The 20355-nt window shown below is 48.0% G+C and overlaps 1 protein-coding gene across 14 annotated transcripts in view; it reads left to right on the forward strand.

The window, feature by feature from the left end:
- Positions 1-20355, forward strand: part of CALD1 (caldesmon 1) — a 265740-nt gene that overhangs the window by 208524 nt on the left and 36861 nt on the right. For all 14 annotated transcript variants that reach the window (XM_068141859.1, XM_068141855.1, XM_068141860.1 and 11 more), the window contains one exon: positions 18275-18421. In XM_068141859.1, coding sequence (XP_067997960.1) covers positions 18275-18421 — 147 coding nt within the window. The remainder of the gene's footprint in view (positions 1-18274; positions 18422-20355) is intronic.

Genomic DNA, 20355 nt, shown 5'->3' on the forward strand with positions numbered 1-20355 from the left:
CTGAGCCTCCTCTTCTCCAGGCTAAACAACCCCAGCTCCCTCAGCCTCTCCTCACAGGACTGTGCTCAAGGCCTCTCCCCAGCCTTGTTGCCCTTCTCTGGACACGTTCAAGTGTCTCGATGTCCTTCCTAAACTGAGGGGCCCAGAACTGGACACAGGACTCAAGGTGCAGCCTAACCAATGCAGAGTACAGGGGCACTTCCCTGATCCTGCTGGCCACACACACAGCCCAGGATGCCGTTGGCCAACTAATTTTTTTCCTACATAATCTAACAACTTCCTTAAACATACCTTGAGAAGCCTTCCCCTCCCTCCAAAGGTGATATAGCCTCTTTTTTTCCCTTAAATCCTCCAGGAGCTGCTTGCTCATCCAGGCCAGTCACCTTTCCAGGCTCCCTGTTTGCAAGCACATAGATTCACAGAATTAACCTGGCTGGAAAAGACCTCAGAGATCATCAAGTCCAACCTAATACCTAATACCCAGGCATAAAGTGACCTGGGGGGTACTGGTTGACAGCAGCTGAACATAAGCCAGCAGTGTGCCCAGGTGGCCAAAAAGGCCAATGGCATCCTGGCCTGCATCAGGAACAGTGTGGCCAGCAGGAGCAGGGAGGTCATTGTGCCCTGTGCTCTGCATTGGTTAGGCCACACCTTGAGTCCTGTATCCAGTTCTGGGCCACACAATTTAAGGACATTGAGACTCTTGAACGTGTCCAGAGAAGGGCAACAAGGCTGGGAAGGAGTCTGGAAACACAGCCCTGCGAGGTGCTGGGGTTGTTTAGCCTGGGGAAGAGGAGGCTCAGGGGAGACCTTATTGCTCTCCACAACTACCTGAAGGGAGGTTGTAACCAGGTGGGGGTTGGTCTCTTCTCCCAGGCAACCTGTGACAGAACAAGAAGACACAGTCTCAAGCTGTGCCAGGAGAGGTTTAGGCTGGAGGTGAGGAGAAAGTTCTTCACAGAGAGAGCTGTTAGCCATTGGAATGTGCTGTGCAGGGAGGTGGTGGAGTCACCATCCCTGGACGTTTTCAAGAGGGGATTCAACGTGGCACTTGGTGCCATGTTCTAGTAGTCATGAGTTCTTGGGTGACAGCTTGGACCTGATGATTTTTGAGTTCTTTTCCAACCTTATTGATTCTATGATTCTATGTTAGGGGCTGGAAGGGACCTCTGGAGACCTTTGAGTCCAACCTCCCCTGCCAGACTAGGACCATAGCAACTTGATCTAGTGTGAGTTGTCCTTGCCTATGGCAGGAGGATTGGAACTAGGTAATCCCTGAGGTCCCTTCCAATCTGACAATTCCATGGTAGATTTCAGTCCTCAAACCTTCTGTGTCTCTTCTAGGAAGATCACCATTCTCACTCTGCAGGGGAGCTCTGTAAGGGCACAAATGCTAATGACTAATGTCTTGACTTCCAATTCCTTTTGTCTTCTGCAAATCTCTCACTCATGTAAACTGGAGATTTATTTGCAATATCATAGAAAAGAGGAGGGGTTAAATCTTCACTTTGCATACACCCAGGAAGCCAGCAATTTGAGCTAGAGAAGTGTCTTGAAAACCATATTGAATCCAGGGGCCCAAAACTGCATGAAGAAAAAAACCAATAATGAAATTCTGCTTTGGTTTTGCGGCAATTTCAGATTGCATATTGTGGGCTGAATTCTCTACGTCGTTACTTAAGCCTCAGCCAGGCAAACTGCCTGTTATACTCGAGTCATATGCCTGAAATATGACTGGGTAAGCCTGTGGTATAAATTATTTTGGATTTTATGTGCAGTAAAGCACTAGAAACTGAGAGGTGGTGTCAGCAAGCAGAAGAATTTGCTACAGAGTCAACAAATACCACATTAGCCACTGTGGTATGCAGGGGGATTGGATGACAGATCACAGGCTCACAGGATGTTAGGGGTTAGAAGGGACCACTGGAGATCATTGAGTCCAAGCTCCCTGCCAGAGCAGGGCCATAGCATCCAGCACAGGTCACACAGGAACACATCCAGACAGGGCTGGAAAATCTACAGAGGAGACTCCACAACCTCTGTGGGCAGCCTGCTCCAGTGCTCTGTGACCCTTACAGTAAAGAAGTTCTTCCTCATGTTGAGGTGGAACCTCCTGTGCTGAGGGAGCTGGGATTGTTTAGCCTGGAGAAGAGGAGGCTCAGGGGTGACCTCATTGCCCTCTACAACTACCTGAAAGGTGGTTGTAGCCAGGTGGGGGTTGGCCTCTTCTCCCAGGCAACCAGCACCAGAACAAGGGGACACAGTCTCAAGCTGCACCAGGGGAGGTTTAGACTTGAGGTGAGGAGGAAGTTCTTCACCGAGCGAGTCATTCGTCATTGGAACGGGTTGCCCAGGGAGGTGGTTGAGTCATCGACCCTGGAGGCGTTCAAGGGGAGATTGGACGTGGCACTTGGTGCCATGGTCTAGTCATGGGGTCTGTGTTGATAGGTTGGACTCGGTGATCCTCGAGGTCCTTTCCAACCTAAGCGATACTGTGATACTGTGATACTGTTTCCATCCATTGCCACTTGTCCTGTCCCAGGGCACAAGTGAGTAGAGACTGTCCCTGTCCCTTCCTTCCTCACACTTAGCCCTCAGACATTTATAGACATTTATTAAATCCCATCTCAGCTGTCTTTTCTCCAGACTGAACAGCCTCAGGTCTCTCAGCCTTTCCTCACCAGGCAGTGCTGCAGTCCCTTCAGCATCCTTGTAGCCCTCCCTTGGACTCTCTCAAGTAGATCCCTGTCCCTCCTGAACTGGGGAGACCAGAATTGGATGCAATATTCTTGGTGGGGCCTCACCAGGGCAGTTGAAACAGATTATTACAGATGGCTATGAAATGTCCCTTCCTTCCTGACATCCAGCCCTCACACATTTGTAGACATTGATTAGATCCCCTCTCTGTCATTTCCTTCCTATACTAACTGGGTTTTGCTCCCTCTTACTTTTAGTTTGAAAATGTCAGCTTCTTTTGCACACTTTTTTTCTTTGCATGTTTGTCATCAGCCAGAAAAACAGATTTCTGGGTCACTTCTACTCAGCTTGAAGGAAAGCAGTAAAAAGTAACAGCTATTAGCTAGAAGGCACTTGGCCATTTATTGTCTTCTGTCCAGTGACTTTTTCTTCCCCCTTCTTTTCATGTGAAACTTCTAAATGAAACCAGGTTAAACAGACTGCACTGCTCACTGACAGGTCAATGGCAAGTCTGTTGTGGATGAAGCAAAGCTACAGAGAATTACAGACTTCACATCTTGAGAGAATTACATGCTTTTCCCTGGGACATTTCCAACAAGTGCTTCTATCTAAGCATAATATATGTTGGAGGCAAATTTGACATTGTTTCAGTAGCTGAAGGTTTTCACCCTTCACGTTTGCAGCCCTGCGTACGATTTATGCTGAGGTACTCAAAGGCGATTTCCCAGAGCTGTTTGAGGGTGGCTGGTGAATCTGCTTGCAGTTCAGATTATGAAACAGGTCATCAGTTTTAAATCAGGAGTGAAATAGAAAACCCCACCAAAAACTCAGAAGGGAAAAGGCTGTGCATGAGTCATTCTGCCCCAGTGCAGAGCGAGGCAGTGATCGTAGAATCATAGAATTGTCAGGGTTGGAAGGGACCTCAAGGATCATTTAGTTCAAACACCCCTGCCATGGGCAGGGACACCTCACACTACAGCAGGTTGCTCACAGCCACATCCAGCCTGGCCTTAAAAACCTCCAGGGATGAGGCTTCCACCACCTCCCTGGGCAACCTGTGCCAGTCTCTCACCACACTCATGGGGAAGAATTTCTTCCTAACATCCAATCTGAATCTACCCATTTCTACTTTTGCTCCATTTCCCCCCCAGTCCTATCACTCCCTGACACCCTCAGAAGTCCCTCCCTAGCTTTCTTGTAGCTTCCTTCAGGTACTGGAAGGCTACAATTAGGTCTCCTCAGAGCCTTCTCTTCTCCAGACTGAACGGCCCCAACTCCTTCAGTTTGTCCTCACAGCAGAGCAGCTCCAGCCCTCTGATCATCCTCATGGCTCTTCTCTGGACACCTTCCAGCACCTCCAGATCCTTCCTGTAACAGAGGCTCCAGACCTGGACACAGTGCTCCAGGTGGGGTCTCAGCAGAGCAGAGTAGAGGGATAGAATGCAATTAGATGCAGTTAGAGACAGGCTCTAGCTGTGAGGCCCAGATTCTAGGGCCTAAATCTAAAATCCAAGCAGCTGTGTTGTTGTGAGCAGAAAGTTTCAAGAGATGAGGCAAATAATTAGAAATCCTGAGCATCTGTGCAACTGAAGCTTAGTTTTTCAACACAAAACAGTGTTTGGGGAGCTGAGGATCTGTCCTTGGAGTGCCATCTTCAGAATGAAATGAAACCCCTGGCTACTTTTGGATTGAATTACTTGGTAGTCACTGAGTATTTTTTTCATCAGCAAGGAGACATTTTGTCTTGTAGCTATTTCCCTGCTTATCACTTTTTATAGTTCATTCTTCAATGTGGATTGCTTATACCTTAGTTTTTCAGAATCAGCTTTCTAAAGGGAATCACATCCTGGGCTGCATCAAGAGAAGTGTGGTCAGCAGGTCAAGGGAGGTGATTCTCCCCCTGTACAGCACTCTGGTGAGACCCCACCTGGAGTATTGTGTGCAGCCCCTATTACAAGAAAGATCGGGATGTGCTGGAGCATGTCCAGAGAAGGGCCATGAGGATGAGCAGAGGGCTGGAGCTGCTCTGCTATGGAGACAGACTGAGGGAGTCAGGGTTGTTCAGCCTGGAGAGGAGAAGAGAAGGCTCTGAGGAGACCTTTCCTGTGGCCTTTCAGTATTTGAAGGGGGCTACAAGAAATCTGGGGAGGGACTTTTGAGGGAGTCAGGGAGTGTCAGATAGGACTAGGGAGAATGGATCCAAGCTAGAGGAGGGGAGATTTAGATTAGATGTTAGGAAGAAGTTCTGCCCCATGAGGTTGTTGAGAGACTGGAAGAGGAAGCCTCATCCCTGGAGGTTTTTACGGCCAGGCTGGATGTGTCTCTGAGCAACCTGCTCGAGTGTGAGGTGTCCCTGCCCATGGCAGGGGGCTTAGAACTGGATGATCCTTGAGGTCCCTTCCAACCCTGACAATTCCATGATTCTCTGAGCACACCTACTATTTCCTTACCTGTGGGAAAAAAAACCTAAATGTCAAAAACATCAAAAGGAAATAAGTTATATGGAAAAAGGCACAGAAGTTGAACCTCTCAGCAAACCTTTTCTTCCCTGTGCTTAACTGCTTCATCATGCAAACAAAATAACAATCTTATAGCCAGATCCTTAACCAGTGTAAATAATCTAAAGATTTCCTTCAGCTGAAACAACAATAACAAAAAATAGTTGTTAAAAAGCACACTGGTTTAGCTTTTTGGTATTTTAGGTCAGAGTTTAAAGTAAGAGAAAGGCTTCTAAAGGTATGGTGGGAAAATAAGGATGGGAAATCTGACAGAAAGAATGTTCTGTTAACCTCTTGAAGAAGGAGTTACCCAGAAGAAAAATAATTACCCTCAAAGAAAAATAATCATCACTAAAGGAAATCCTTAAATGTAATCTATTAAAGATAAGAAAGGATATTAGAAACACACAGTATGAAAAATGATGAAAATGAGATAGGATACACTGAGAAGTGTGGCACTGTCTTTATATCACAGAAGCACAGAATGTTAGGGGTTGGAAGGGAACTTGAAAGCTCATCCAATCCAACCCCCCTGCCAGAGCAGGATCACCTAGAGCAGATCACACAGGAATGCATCCAGGCAGGTTTTGAATATCTCCAGAGAAGGAGATTTCAGAGTCCCCCAGAGTACTATGTGGATATCTGGGTAATTTGACCACTAAAGAGTATTTTCTGGGTAGCTCTGGTGAATGGGTGGGTGAAAAAATATCTGTGAGACAGGAACAAGTTGTGAGGAGAAAGAGTAAGGATGTACCTTCTTTGAATAGAAGACTAGTGTTTAAGTCTACCATGCTTCACTATATAATCTACTCTAATTGCCCACACCTAAGAGATAATGGAATTTCACCAAGTTGTGTCTAGAATGAGCCCAAGAATTGGTATTTTACTGTAGTATAGCTTCCAAAGAGACATCTGTCTCAGCATGGAGATTGAAGAGACGGATATTCCATCAATTCTTGTATATTTCATAGACTCATAGAACCAATAAGGTTGGAAAAGACCTCAAAGACCATCAAGTCCAACCTGTCACCCAACACCTCATGACTAACTAAACCATGGCACCAAGTGCCACGTCCAATCCCTTTTTGAACACCTCCAGGGATGGGGACTCCACCACCTCCCTTTGCAGCACATTCCAATGGCAAATCTGTCTTTCTGGGAAGAACTTTCTCCTCACCTCTAGCCTAAACCTCCCCTGGCACAGCTTGAGACTGTGTCCTCTTGTCCTGGTGCTGCTTGCCTGGGAGAAGAGACCAACCCCCACCTGGCTACAACCTCCCTTCATGTAGTTTTAGAGAGCAATAAGTTCTCCCCTGAGCCTCCTCTTCTCCAGGTTAAGCAACCCCAGCTCCCTCAGCCTCTCCTCAGAGGGCTGTGCTCCAGACCTCTCCCCAGCTTTGTTGTCCTTCTCTGGACACGTTCAAGAGTCTCAATGTCCTTCTTGAATTGAGTGGCCCAGAACTGGACACAGTACTCAAGGTGTGGCCTAACCAGTGCTGGTTTAGTGCAGTATAGGCACAAACAGTGCTTTGGTCTTCCCTGAGGTTTACAGGGCTCACACATGGCAGCTCCTCCCCACTACAGCGGAGCTAGGCACATGTGGACTCAGTCTCGATCAAGTCCTTTCTCCCTGGCAACTGTGTAGATCTTACCCTCGAGGGCTGGTTCAGTCCTCCGGTGGCACGGTGGGCTCTCCCGGTCGGTACAACTGGCTGTGACGACGCTGGCTTCTCAGGTTCAGCAAAGGTCCTTCCTCTGGAGATGATCCTCACGATTGCTTCTCATGATGCAGAGGATTTCAGTATGTGTGCATGTATAAAAGAAGCTAACAACAATGAGCTCAATGGCAGAGGCTATGGCTCAAGAGTTGTTCTCTCAAGCAAGTACAGAGACAAAGTGAAAGGGGGGTTGGGGGGTGGGCAACTTGTTTACCTACTGGGGTGATACTTACAGATTCCTCGAGGCTGGGTTTGACCAATGGGCACTCTCATAAACAACTGGCTTCAGCCTATAGAAAGCACGAAGCTAGAATTATGGCCCACACTTGGTATTTGCACGAGCACTGCATGCACTGGGTGCATGCTGGCCTGGCTAATGCCTTGGCTTTTTTCTTTCTCCTGAAGGAGGGCAAACTTGTCCACATGCTGGGACAAGATTCGATATCTGGGCATAATGTGCCTTCACCATAGCTGGAAGGGACCTCAAAGGCTCATCCAGTCCAACCTTCCTGCCAGAGCAGGATCATCTACACCAGATCACACAGGAATGCATCCAGGCAGGTCTTGAGTATATCCACAGAGGGAGACTCCACAATCCCTCTGGGCAGCCTGTGCCAGTGCTCTGTCACCCTCATAGTAAAAATTTTTTCCTCCTGTTTCCATGGAACTTCCTATGCCTCAGCTTCCACCATTGCCTCTTGTGGTGTCATTGGGCATCACCCAGCAGAGCCTGACCCCATCCTTTTGGCACTCACCCTGCATATCTTTATCCAGGCTCTTCCACTCCAAGCTAAGGGGACCCTCAGGCTCTCCTCATATGGAAGATGTTCCACTCTCTTCATCATTTTTGTGGCTCTGTGCTGGACTCTTTCAAGCAGTTCCCTGAAGTCCTTCTTGAACTGAGGGGCCCAGAACTGGACACAGTATTTCAGATGCGGCCTCACCAGGGCAGAGTAGAGGGAGAGGAGAACCTTTTTCGACCTACTAACCACAGCCCTTCTAATCCACCCCAGAATGGCATTGGCCTTCTTGGCCACAACAGCACATTGTTGGCTAATGATCAGCCTCCCATCCACCGAGACCCCCAGGTCTTTTTCCCCCTCGCAGATCTCCACCAGGTCAGTCCCCAACCTATACTGATCCATGGGGCTGTTCTTGCCCAGCTGCAAGACTCTCCCCTTGCCCTTGTTGAATTTCATTCTATTTCTCCTTGCCCAACTCTCAGCCTGTCCATGTCTTGCTGAATGGCAACACAACCCTCCAGTGTGTCAGCCCCTCCATCCAGTTTTGTGTTATCAGCAAACTTCAGCACTTTCGAGTGAAATACAGCTGACATTTGACATGCAAAGCTTGACAAGAGACATAATCCTGGGTGTGCATTTTTGGTTTGGTTTGTGGGTTTCTTTTGAGGTGAGGTTTGATGGGTTGCTTATAGCCATGTCTTGAAGCCTGCCTATCATAACACAAATTAAATGAACAATAAGAAAAGAAGAAAAAAAAAAAAAAGTAAAACATATGCAGTCACAAATAGAATGGGACCAAATATCAACAGTGACACAAAAAGCACTACCCCCTGTGGGTATTAGAACAAAGTCCTTCTCACCCCACCCATCCTTGCAGGAAGAGCCTGGGTAAAGAGAAGGTCTTTCCAAGAGCTGAAGGGCAACAAATGCAGCTACTGTAGGCTGAGTCTGGCAGTGAAATTTGTCATCAAGCACATTTTACTGATGCCCTCCATCTGACACTGACAAGTGAATAGATGTTGCTTCAGCTGCTCTGATGTTAGGTAATGAAAGGCAAAGGTCTTAGAAGGAGGTTAGGTTGCAAGTGGGTGTGCAGCAGTTTGAGAGTGATGGAGCACTGGAGCAGGATGCCCAGAGAAGTTGTGGAGTCTCCTTCTCTGGAGACCTTCAAAACCTGCCTGGACATGTTCCTGTGTGACCTGCCCTAGGTGATCCTGCTCTGGCAAGGGGGGGTTGGGCTAGATGATCTTTTGAGATGTCAGCCCTGATAACTCCACTGGAGTTCATTTTTGGAAAGCAGCTACAGTTTACCAGACTTGCCCTCTATGAGAAAAAAAAATCAGCTTATAGAAAGACTCTGTCTGCTGTTTGGTTTGGATCAGATTATTGAGAGAGCAGAAAGGGGTTTCACATATTACCTGTTGCATATTTATAGGTATCTGAGGGCTGGGGGTCAAGAGGGAGGGGACAGGCTCTGCTCAGTTGCACTCTGTGATAACACAAGGGGTAATGGGTATAAACTCCAGCACAGGAGGTTCCACCTCAACATGAGGAAGAACTTCTTCACTGTGAGGGTGACAGAGCACTGGAACAGGCTGCCCAGAGAAGTTGTGGAGTCTCCTTCTCTGGAGACTTTCAAGACCCATCTGGATGCATTCCCGTGTGACCTGTGCTGGGCTCTATGGTCCTGCTCTGGCAGGGGGCTTGGACTCAAATATCTCCAGAGGTCCCTTCCAACCCTAACACCCTGTGATAATGTGACCTTTCAACACATAACATTCTGTGATTCTGTGACTCTGCCATACAGGATGAATGATCTCATTTCTTAGGGTGGACCACAGAGAAAATAAATCTGTGACAAATGCAAAGGTTTCTAGATAACAAGGTTGTGTGGGAAAGAGCTTGCTGAATAGGTAGTTGTATCTAATTGGGGCAGGTATTCAAGGGATAGTGCTATGAATCATAGAATCATTAGGGTTGGAAGGGACCTCAAGGATCATCCAGTTCCAACCCCCCTACCACGGGCAGGGACACCTCACACTACATCAGGCTGCTCACAGCCACATCCAGCCTGGCTTTAAAAACCTCCAGTCATGAGGCTTCCACCACCTCCCTGGGCAACTTGTGCCAGTGTCTCACCACCCTCCTGGGGAAGAACTTCTTCTTCACATCCAATCTGAAACTACCCATTTCTAGTTTTGTTCCATTCCCCCTAGTCCCATCATTACCTGACACCTTACAAAGTCCCTCCCCAGCTTTCTTGTAGGACCCTTCAGATACTGGAAGGCCATAATAAGGTCTCCTCGGAGCCTTCTCTTCCCCAGACAGAACAACCCCAAGTCTCTCAGTCTGTCCTCACAGGAGAGGAGCTTTTAATCCACCTGCTTTTAATCAGACTCCATATCAATATGCAGCACAGTCCAGTCCACAGTCCACTCTTGAAAGAGCTTCTCTCTTGATTTCAAGGAAAACTTGAACAATTAGGTCTCCTTGGAGCCTTCTCCAGGCTGAACAACCCCAATTCTCTCAGTCTGTCAGATTCTCGGCAGCAGAAAGAGACACAGCAGTCACGAGCATCAGTTCATTTGTGTGCCAGCAGGTTGCTGGAGCGGTCATGAAGCTACCACGCTACCTCAGGTCACTCCTTTTCATTATGGCTTTCCTGGCAAGATTCATCTACTGTGAGCAACAATTAGCCTTCATAGGAGGAAGTCATACTTTTGAAGCAAAACACCAAGGAGCAATGTCTGAAATGATTTTGAAGAAAGGCAAGGATGAAGTGGCTGAATGGGACAGCTCAAGCAACATGGAGCAATATTATCCTCCTTTCGAGAACAGAATGTCATTGGACATGGAAAATGGGACTGTCACTGCGTCTAAGCTGGAAAAGAATGATTCAGGCATATATACATTGGAGTGGACAGATACTAAGGGAACTCATGAGTCAAGCGCTGTACTTACTGTTGCAGAGTTCTGTATTGAACCTGAAATGAATTGCAACAGCACTGATAATGCTAAGATAAGATGTACAACAGATTCCCATCTGCCTGTGGATTGCACATGCAAGATTGGTAGTGAGACACTACCTAGTGCCTGCATTAAGAACAGTGTGGCCAGCAGGAGTAGGGAGGTCATTCTGCCCCTGTACACTACACTGGTTAGGCCACACCTCGAGTCCTGTGTCCAGTTCTGGGCCCCTCAGTTTAGGAAGGAGGTTGACTTGCTGGAACGAGTCCAGAGAAGGGCAACGAAGTTAGTGAGGGGCTTGGAACACAAGCCCTGTGAGGAGAGACTGAGGGAGCTGGGGCTGCTTAGCCTGGAGAGGAGGAGACTCAGGGGTGACCTTATTGCTCTCTACAACTACCTGAAGGGGGGTTGTAAACAGGCAGAGGTTGGTCTCTTCTCCCAGGCAGCCAGCACCAGAACAAGAGGACACAGTCTCAGGCTGCGCCAGGGGAGGTTCAGGCTGGAGGTCAGGAGGAAGTTTTACACAGGGAGAGTGATTGCCCATTGGAATGTGCTGCCCGGGGAGGTGGTGGAGTCGCCGTCACTGGAGGTGTTCAGGAGGAGACTTGACAGGGTGCTTGGTTACATGGTTTAGTTGATTAGGTGGTGTTGGATGATAGGTTGGACGCGATGATCTTGAAGGTCTCTTCCAACCTGGTTTATTCTATTCTATTCTATTCTATTCTATTCTATTCTATTCTATTCTATTCTATTCTATTCTATTCTATTCTATTCTATTCTATTCTATTCTATTCTAGTGTGGGCTCAGAGGTTTTAATCTCTAAGAATTTTCCTCCTTCCACAGTATTTATGTGTTTCAGTAATTTGTCTGGACAAGAAAAGAGTGCTCAAATCAGTCTGGATCCGTGCTTGCAAGCTGAAGAAGGAGCCCACAGCCCCGATCTTACCGCACTCTATGTGGTTCCAATTCTTGTAACAGTCATAGAAGTATTAATATTCCTACACAAAAGAGGCTACTGTCTGTCTTGGGTGAAAAGCCCAGAAAAGCTTAACTCAGATTGAGACACCCTTGAGCAGAACAGCAGCTTGCTGGACAAGTGTGGAGGTGATGGAGGTGTAAATGGAGGAATGACCCAGGGTGGAGAAGGTGTAAATGGGATGTGCTTGAGGAACTCTGACCCACATTAATGAAGGTCTTCTGTTGTGAGATGAGCAACAATGGATTTGAACTGATGGAATGTAGCCATGGAAGACCTGCTTCTACCTTTTCTCTTGAAGATCTTGCACTAAAGCCCAAAACTCCATGTGCAGTTTTGAATCAGCACTTTTTTCCAGTCAGAAGAAAGGCACTTCATCCTTCAGTCACTGCATTTCCAGAGAGAAATAAGTGTGTGAAACAAATGCACTACATATTCTGGGACACTCAATTTGAGAAGAGCCTTGAGACACTTGAAAGTGTCCAGAGAAGGGCAACAAGACTGGGGAGAGGTCTCAAGCATAAACCCTATGAGGAGAAGCTTAGGGAGCTGGGGTTGCTTAGCCTGGAGAAGAGGAAGCTCAGGGGAGACCTTCTTGCTGTCTACAACTACCTGAAGGGAGGTTGTAGCCAGGAGGGGGTTGGTCTCTTCTCCCAGGCAACCAGCACCAAAACAAGAGGACACAGTGTCAAGCTGTGCCAGGGGAGGTTTAGGCTGGAGCTGAGGAGAAAGTTCTTCCCTGGAAGAGTAATTTGCCATTGGGATGTGCTGCCCAGGGAGGTGGTGGAGTCACCATCCCTGGAGGTATTCAAAAAGGGATTGGACACAGCACTTGAAGCCATGGTTTAGTTAGTCCTGAGGTGTTGGGTGACAGGTTGGACTTAATGATCTCTGAGGTCTTTTCCAACCTTATTGATTCTGTGATTCACCCCAGCAGAAATTGTATTTCCAAAGCAAGTAAAATGCTCTGTAGAAGTACTGTCTGGGAAGAAGGGTGGTGAATGTGATACAAATCTGTAAAACAATCCTGTTAGTGAATCTGACTATTTCCAGATTATTGGGGAAGATTCATGCATCTGTGCTGGTGAACAGAATTGAATACCTCAGGTGATGTGCATGGGTGGAGACCCTAGCTGGTGTGCTTGCTCCCTGGAGGACACTGCTGTGGTATGCAGTGATGCAATGGATGTACTTAAAAGGATATTGAGAGAGATTGTCAGCTTTCTCAGCAGATGATCTATGTGTCCAAGGACAGGAAATACATGTCTGTTTTCATTGGACTGATTTAATGGGTACCATTTTGTGGGAGTTTTTGCTTAGGGTATTTTTTTATCTTTCCTTTTTTAGTTTTCTGGGTAACCAGAGGTTTTTAAAAGGCATTTAAAGGGGCTTTTAAAAGTGGTTGTTCTTGCTGTGTAGGAGTGTTCTGTGTGGGTATGGAGAGCAGAATAAACTGCTTCATCCTCCTGTGGTCTCTCTGCAAGGATAAATTGGCTGAAGTGTGTTCAATATCCAGCTGCCACAGGCTAAGAGCAGACTGCCTTCTCTCCTGTGCCCTTACATATGGAGTTCAGAGCTAAAAAGATCAGAGTTGGGGGTTTTTGCAGCCAGAAATCTTACCAACAAGGGGGGTATCTGTGGCCAGTTTACTGATGCAGTTTCACTCGAGAGAGACTCTTTTTGGGCCCCTCAGTTTAGGAAAGATGTTGAGTTGCTGGAAGGTGTCCAGAGAAGGGCAACAAAGCTGGGGAGGGGTCTGGAGCACAGCCCTGTGAGGAGAGGCTGAGGGAGCTGGGGTTGCTTAGCCTGGAGAAGAGGAGGCTCAGGAAATACCTTCTTGCTGTCTACAACTCCCTGAAGGGAGGTTGTAGCCAGGTGGGGGTTGGTCTCGTCTCCCAGGCAAGCAGCACCAGAACAAGAGAACACAGTCTCAAGATGTGACAGGGGAGGTTTAGGCTGGATGTTAGGAAGAAGTTCTTCATAGAAAGAGAGATTGGCCATTGGGATGTGCTGCCCAGGGAGGTGGTGGAGTCACCATCCCTGGAGGTGTTTAGGAGGAGACTGGATGAGGCACTTGGTGCCATGGTTTAGTTGATGAGATGGTGTCGGGTGATAGGTTGGACTTGGTGATCTCAAAGGTCTTTTCCAACCTGGTTAATTCTATTTCTAATTCTAATTCTACTTGTAATTCTAATTCTAACTCTAATTATAATTATAATGATAATTATAATACTTTCTCCTGCAAATTAAAGGCACCATTGGTTTATTAATGCATCCATATACATTCTGTTCTGGACCTAAATGCAATAGTGATTCCCCCTTTAGGTTGCTTAGAAATGACAGGAAGTGTTTCTCCTTGTCTTCCTTGTGCCACCTCTAGTGCTGCTAATTTGTCTTCTTCATTCTTTCTCGTCCCCCAACTGTGATCACAGAATAACAGAATCACCAAGGTTGGAAGAGACCACTCCAATCTGTCACCACAGACCTCATGACTAAACCATGGCACCAAGTGCTACTTTGAATGCCCTCTTGAACACCTCCAGGGATGGTGACTCCACCACCTCCCTGGGCAGCACATTCCAATTCCTGACCACTCTTGTTGGGAAAAGATTCTTCCTAATGTTCAATCTAAACCTACCCAGTCATAGCTTGAGGCCATTCCTTCTTGTTCTAGCACTAATTACCTCTGAGAAGAGACCAACCCCCACCTGGCTATGACCTCCTTTCAGGTAGTTGTAGAGAGCCATGAGGTCTCCCTTCAGTCTATTTTCTAAACTAACCATCCCCAGCTCCTTCAGTCACTCTCCATAAGATTTATTCTCCTGGCCCTTCACAGCTTCCTTGCCCTGCTCTGCCCTGGCTCCAGCACCTCCACATCTCTCTTGTATTGAGGTGCCCAAAACTGGACACCACACTCAAGGTGTGGCCTCACCAGAGCTGAGTCCCAGGGGACAATCCCCTCCCTGCTCCTGCTGGACACAGCATTTCTAATACAGGTTTTGGTTGCTTTTGAAGTTAAAACAATACTTGAAATGCAAGCTTTAACTGTGCTTGGTTTAGTGAAGAGCTGTTTGGGTGTGGAGTTTTGTTGCTCTTTGGCTGTACATATAACTGAACTGATTCTGTGAGGAAGGGTGACTTCTTAACCATTATGTACCAGTCCATTGCTGGTGGAAGCAAAGTAAATGGATGTCCTGACAGGGTCTGGCATGTGCTAGCTTCCTATTTCACTTTCCCTGCACAAAATGATAAGAGGAATGCAGGCCTTTCCCTTTATCTCACACAGCAACAATGCACCTCAGCAAAGATTTGAATGGGCTGCACAGTTACTGAGGATGAGGATAAAGCTGAGGTCCTGAACACCTTCTTTACCTCAATGTTTAACAGCAAGGCAGGAGTTCAGGTCGAGTGGTCTCCGGAGCTGGGCGTTGGGGTCGGGGAGCAGAGTAATACCCTGGAAATCCATGAGGAGTTAGTTCGGGACCTGCTGAGCCACTTGGATATCCACAAGTCCATGGGACCAGATGGGATCCATCCTAGGGTGCTGAGAGAGCTGGCGGATGTGCTAGCTAGGCCACTCTCCATCATTTTCCTCCAGTCCTGGCTCACTGGTGAGGTCCCAGATGACTGGAAACTGGCCAACGTGGTCCCCATCCACAAGAAGGGTTGGATGGAGGAACCTGGAAACTACAGGCCGGTCAGCCTGACCTCAGTGCCAGGGAAAGTGATGGAGCAGATTATCCTGGCAGCAATAACTGCGCACCTGAAGGATGGCCAAGGGCTCAGGTCCAGCCAACATGGATTCAGGAAGGGCAGATCCTGCCTCTCCAACCTGATCTCTTTCTATGATCAGGTGACCCGCCTGGTGGACGTGGGGAGGCCTGTGGATGTGGTCTACCTAGACTTCAGCAAGGCCTTTGACACCGTCCCCCACAGCAAACTGCTGACTAAGCTGTCAGCCTGTGGATTGGACCACTACACTCTGTGCTGGGTTAGGAACTGGCTGGAGGGCCGGGCCCAGAGAGTGGTCGTGAATGGTGCCGCATCCAGCTGGAGGCCAGTCACCAGTGGCGTCCCCCAGGGATCAGTGCTGGGCCCTGTCCTCTTCAACATATTCGTTGATGATCTGGATGAAGGGGTAGAGTCAGTCATCAGCAAGTTTGCAGATGACACAAAGTTAGGGGCAGATGTTAGTCAATTAGAGGGTAGAAAGGCTCTGCAGAGGGACCTCGACCAACTGGACAGATGGGCAGAGTCCAATGGGATGGCTTTCAACAAGTCCAAGTGCCGAGTGCTGCACTTTGGCTACGGCAATCCCATGCAGAGCTATAGGCTGGGGTCGGAGTGGCTGGAGAGCTCCCAGACAGAGAGGGACCTGGGGGTGCTGATCGACAGCCACCTGAATATGAGCCAGCAGTGTGCTCAGGTGGCCAGGAGGGCCAATGGCATTCTGGCCTGCATTAGGAATAGTGTGGCCAGCAGGAGCAGGGAGGTCATAGTGCCCCTGTACTCTGCTCTGGTTAGGCCGCACCTTGAGTACTGTGTCCAGTTCTGGGCTCCTCAGTTTAAGAAGGACATTGAGACACTTGAGCGTGTCCAGAGAAGGGCAACAAGGCTGGTGAGAGGCCTTGAACACAAGCCCTATGAGGAGAGGCTGAGGGAGCTGGGATTGTTTAGCCTGGAGAAGAGGAGGCTCAGGGGTGACCTTATTGCCCTCTACAACTACCTGAAGGGTGGTTGTAGCCAGGAGGGAGTTGGCCTCTTCTCCCAGGCAACCAGCACCAGAACAAGGGGACACGGTCTCAAGCTGCGCCAGGGGAGGTTCAGACTCGAGGTGAGGAGGAAGTTCTTCACTGAGCGAGTCATTCGGCATTGGAATGGGTTGCCCAGGGAGGTGGTTGAGTCATCGACCCTGGAGGCGTTCAAGGGGAGATTGGACGTGGCACTTGGTGCCATGGTCTAGTCATGGGGTCTGCGGTGTCAGGTTGGACTCGATGATCCTCGAGGTCCTTTCCAACCTAAGTGATACTGTGATACTGTGATACTGTGATATTAGGATCGCAATGTCTTGCTTTCCTTTTCAAGTAGGGTGAAACTAAATGGAATCATCTATTGGGTTAGAGGAACACAATGGGTTCTCAGCTGTGGGTTTTCATCACGGCAGCAATCTTGTGTTATTATTGCATTGGGTTAGGAACTGGCTGGAGGCTGAGCCCAGAGAGTGGTGGTGAATGGTGCCACAGCCAGCTGGCAGCCAGGCACCAGTGGTGTGTCCCAAGGATCAGTGCTGGGCCCCATGCTCTTTAACATCTTTATTGAAGATCTGGATGAGGGCATTGAGTCCATCATCAGTAAATTTGGAGATGACACCAAGCTGGGGGCAAGAGTTGATCTGCTGGGGGGTAGAGAGGCTCTGCAGAGAGACCTCGACAGGCTGGACAGATGGGCAGAGTCCAAGGGCATGAGATTTGACACATCCAAGTGTCGGGTTCTGCACATTGGCCACAACAACCCCATGCAGCCCTACAGGCTGGGGTCTGAGTGGCTGAGAGCGGCCAGGCAGAGAGGGACCTGGGGGTACTGGTCAATGGTAGGCTGAACATGAGGCTGCAGTGTGCCCAGGCAGATGTTGACTTGCTGGAATGTGTCCAGAGAAGGGCAAAAGAGTTGGTGAGGGGCTTGGAACACAAGCCCTGTGAGGAGAGGGTGAGCCAGGTGGAGGTTGGTCTCTTCTCCCAGGCAACCAGCACCAGAACAAGAGGACACAGTCTCAAGCTGCACCAGGGGAGGTTTAGTCTGGATGTTAGGAAGAAGTTCTACACAGAGAGAGTGGTTGCCCATTGGAATGTGCTTCCTGGGGAGGTGGTGGAGTCACCATCATTGGAGGTGTTCAGGAGGAGACTTGATAGGGTGCTTGGTTGCATGGTTTAGTTGATTAGGTGGTGTTGGATGATAGGTTGAACTTGATGATCTTGAAGGTCTCTTCCAAGCTGGTAATTCTATTCTATTCTATTCTATTCTATTCTATTCTATTCTATTCTATTCTATTCTATTCTATTCTATTCTATTCCATTCCATTCCATTCCATTCCATTCCATTCCATTCCATTCCATTCCATTCTACATGGCAGGGCTCCGGCTCACAACAATTTTGTAGGTGTCAGATGTTTGGCACTCGTACGCAGACACTGAGAGTTATTGTCACACTTGTGTCTCCCTGCTTTCTAGTCTTTCAGTGTTGAGTGCTGTCACCATTTTCAGCCTGTGATAGTTAGAGGAGGCTAATGAAAAGCTGTTTGGCTAAGTCTGATCTCAATTATGAGGGCCCGAGTGATAGCCAAACGCTGCTGTGTGCATTCTGGCAGGAGCATGGTGCAGTCTGGCAGGTTGTTTGCTCAGCTATAGAGCTGGGCTTCTATTGTCTTGCTATTTTCTAGGAGCAAACTTGAAGTGTGATTTGGCTGCTGTGACTACTCTGTCAAGTTCCTTTCTGAAGAAACCCAAACCAAGCTTTGAAATGATACATCTCAACTGCTCAGAATGTTTTCTGTGAAGCAGCCACCAAAGCCATGCTTCATGTACTCTGGCCAACTGCTTTTTCTAATTATTTTTTCACTCACAGTGTCCTACATCCTGTTGCCCTTTCATTTCCTTACCCCTAATTCTCTGTTGCAGTCTGTCCTACCAAAGAAATGATGATGATGAGGAAGAAGCCGCCAGGGAACGTCGCCGACGCGCTCGACAGGAGAGGCTGAGGCAAATGGAAGAAGGAGATCTGTCAGGAGAAGTAACAGAGAAAACAGAATCTAATACCCAAAACAGGTAAATGTCTGTTGTTTTTCACTGACAAGTCAGCAGTGACTTTTGCTCAGAGTAGAAAAGTGTCTTGAAGAAGTCAGTTTTGCTACTTAAAGTTTAAGCACCAGGTTTGGCCTGGCACTGTGAGCTGTGCCCCTGGCTGTGTCTGCACAGTGTGGAAGCATCACTGAAGTTAAGTTAGAGGCTGTGCTCATTAGCCATTCCCAGGGTGTCCTCAGGGCTGTCTAAAAGGCAAATCAACTGCGGGACATGGGATGAAACCTTTCTGATGTATCCTGCTCTCAGATTCCCTCAGGCATGACTGTGTCTGGCCTCACAAACCTCTACATCTTTTATCCTGTTTAAGAGGGGCCATGGTGTCCTACGGCCAAGGCATATGGGATTAGTGGACACCAATCAGGTTTCAGAAGAAACATACCTGTAAGGTGCTGGATGTGAATGTTAGACCTTAGCCTTCATCTGGTGTTGGCAGGGTCACACAGCAGAAAAGCTTATGGAGTGAGGTAACACTCGTCACAAGCTGAGTAGGCAGAGCTGCCCTTCCAGTCTGTCTGTCATTTATTGAGCCACACAGTCACAAGTAAAACATCCAGGTTTTCAGCAGCCATTACACAATAAACATTGTCATATCAAGCTAGTAGATCACTGAATCACAGAATGGTCTGGGTTGGAAGGGACATCTGAAGGTCATCCAGTCCAACCCCCTCTGCAGGGACATCCTCAACTACATCAGGTTGCCCAGAGCCCTGTCGAGCCTCACCTTGAATATCTCCAGGGATGGGGCTCCAACCACCTCCCTGGGCAACCTGTTCCAGTGTTCCACCACCCTCATGATAAAGAGCTTGTCCTTACCATCCAATATACAGATACTGAGCACAAGTAGCATTGTATTAAACCCAAGAAGAATAGATATAGATAGGAAACCAGCAACATTTCTGATTATAATCTATATCTTTTCCATCACAGAGGGGTAAAAAGAGCTAGAAAGAGGGAATAAATCTGCACACAGGACAACCAGACAGCTGAATTCTGAAAAAGCACCCCAGGGACTGAGAGTGAGATTCAGTCCTGATACCTGCAGGCATTAATCACAGAAATATCAGGGTTGGAAGGGACCCCAAGAATCATCTATTTCCATCCCCCCTGCCATGGGCAGGGACACCCTTCCCCTTCCTTTGAACTACGTGCTGTGCTTGCTGCATTTTCTAGCATATCATTATCCCTGTACAGACAATCACATCACTGCACCCTTATTTGCCAGACTATCCCAATTATGGACTGTATCTGTTGATGTTGTTGCTGAACAGGAGCAGCTTCTTGTTGCTAGAGAAGTTCACTGAAGTCAGGAAGTACCTTGATGTGTCATTTCTTTAAAACCCTTGCCTGGTGGGAAGATTGTCTGTAAGACATGTATGCCTCAAGCCAAGATGAAGAAGACCTTTAATCAAGCTAAGGTCTTCCAAGTACTCTGCTGCAGGGTGCAGAAGGGGATGAATTTTTCAGGACTGTTCATCATGTTTCAGCTGCTCCAAGTGTCCGAGATCCTTTCAGTGCCTACTGAAGTCAGTAAGGCTCCTGGGGACTTCAGCAGCTGTTGGAGCTGGCCCAGGAAGGAACCTTTCCAGGCTCTGACATTATGAAATGCTGTAGAAATGCCAACATTAATCCCTGGAACCATTTTGCTGAAATTTGAAGTATGCAACCTGTTGTGTTTTCAAAGCATGGAACAGTGTTACAGCAAGCTTTCTTTCTTTCCTGAAACAGCTAAGTGCATATTGCAGTGCTACAGGCTGGGGTTGGAGTGGCTGGAGAGCAGCCAGGCAGAAAGGGACTTGGTTGGTGGCAGGCTGAACATGAGCCAGCAGTGTGCCCAAGTGGCCAAAAAGGCCGATGGCATCCTGGCCTGCATCAGGAACAGTGTGGCCAGCAGGAGTCAT

Source organism: Melanerpes formicivorus, unplaced genomic scaffold, assembly GCF_026170545.1.
Source record: "Melanerpes formicivorus ecotype bairdi unplaced genomic scaffold, bMelFor1.0.p_v2 SCAF_8, whole genome shotgun sequence".
Taxonomy (NCBI): Eukaryota; Metazoa; Chordata; class Aves; order Piciformes; family Picidae; genus Melanerpes; species Melanerpes formicivorus.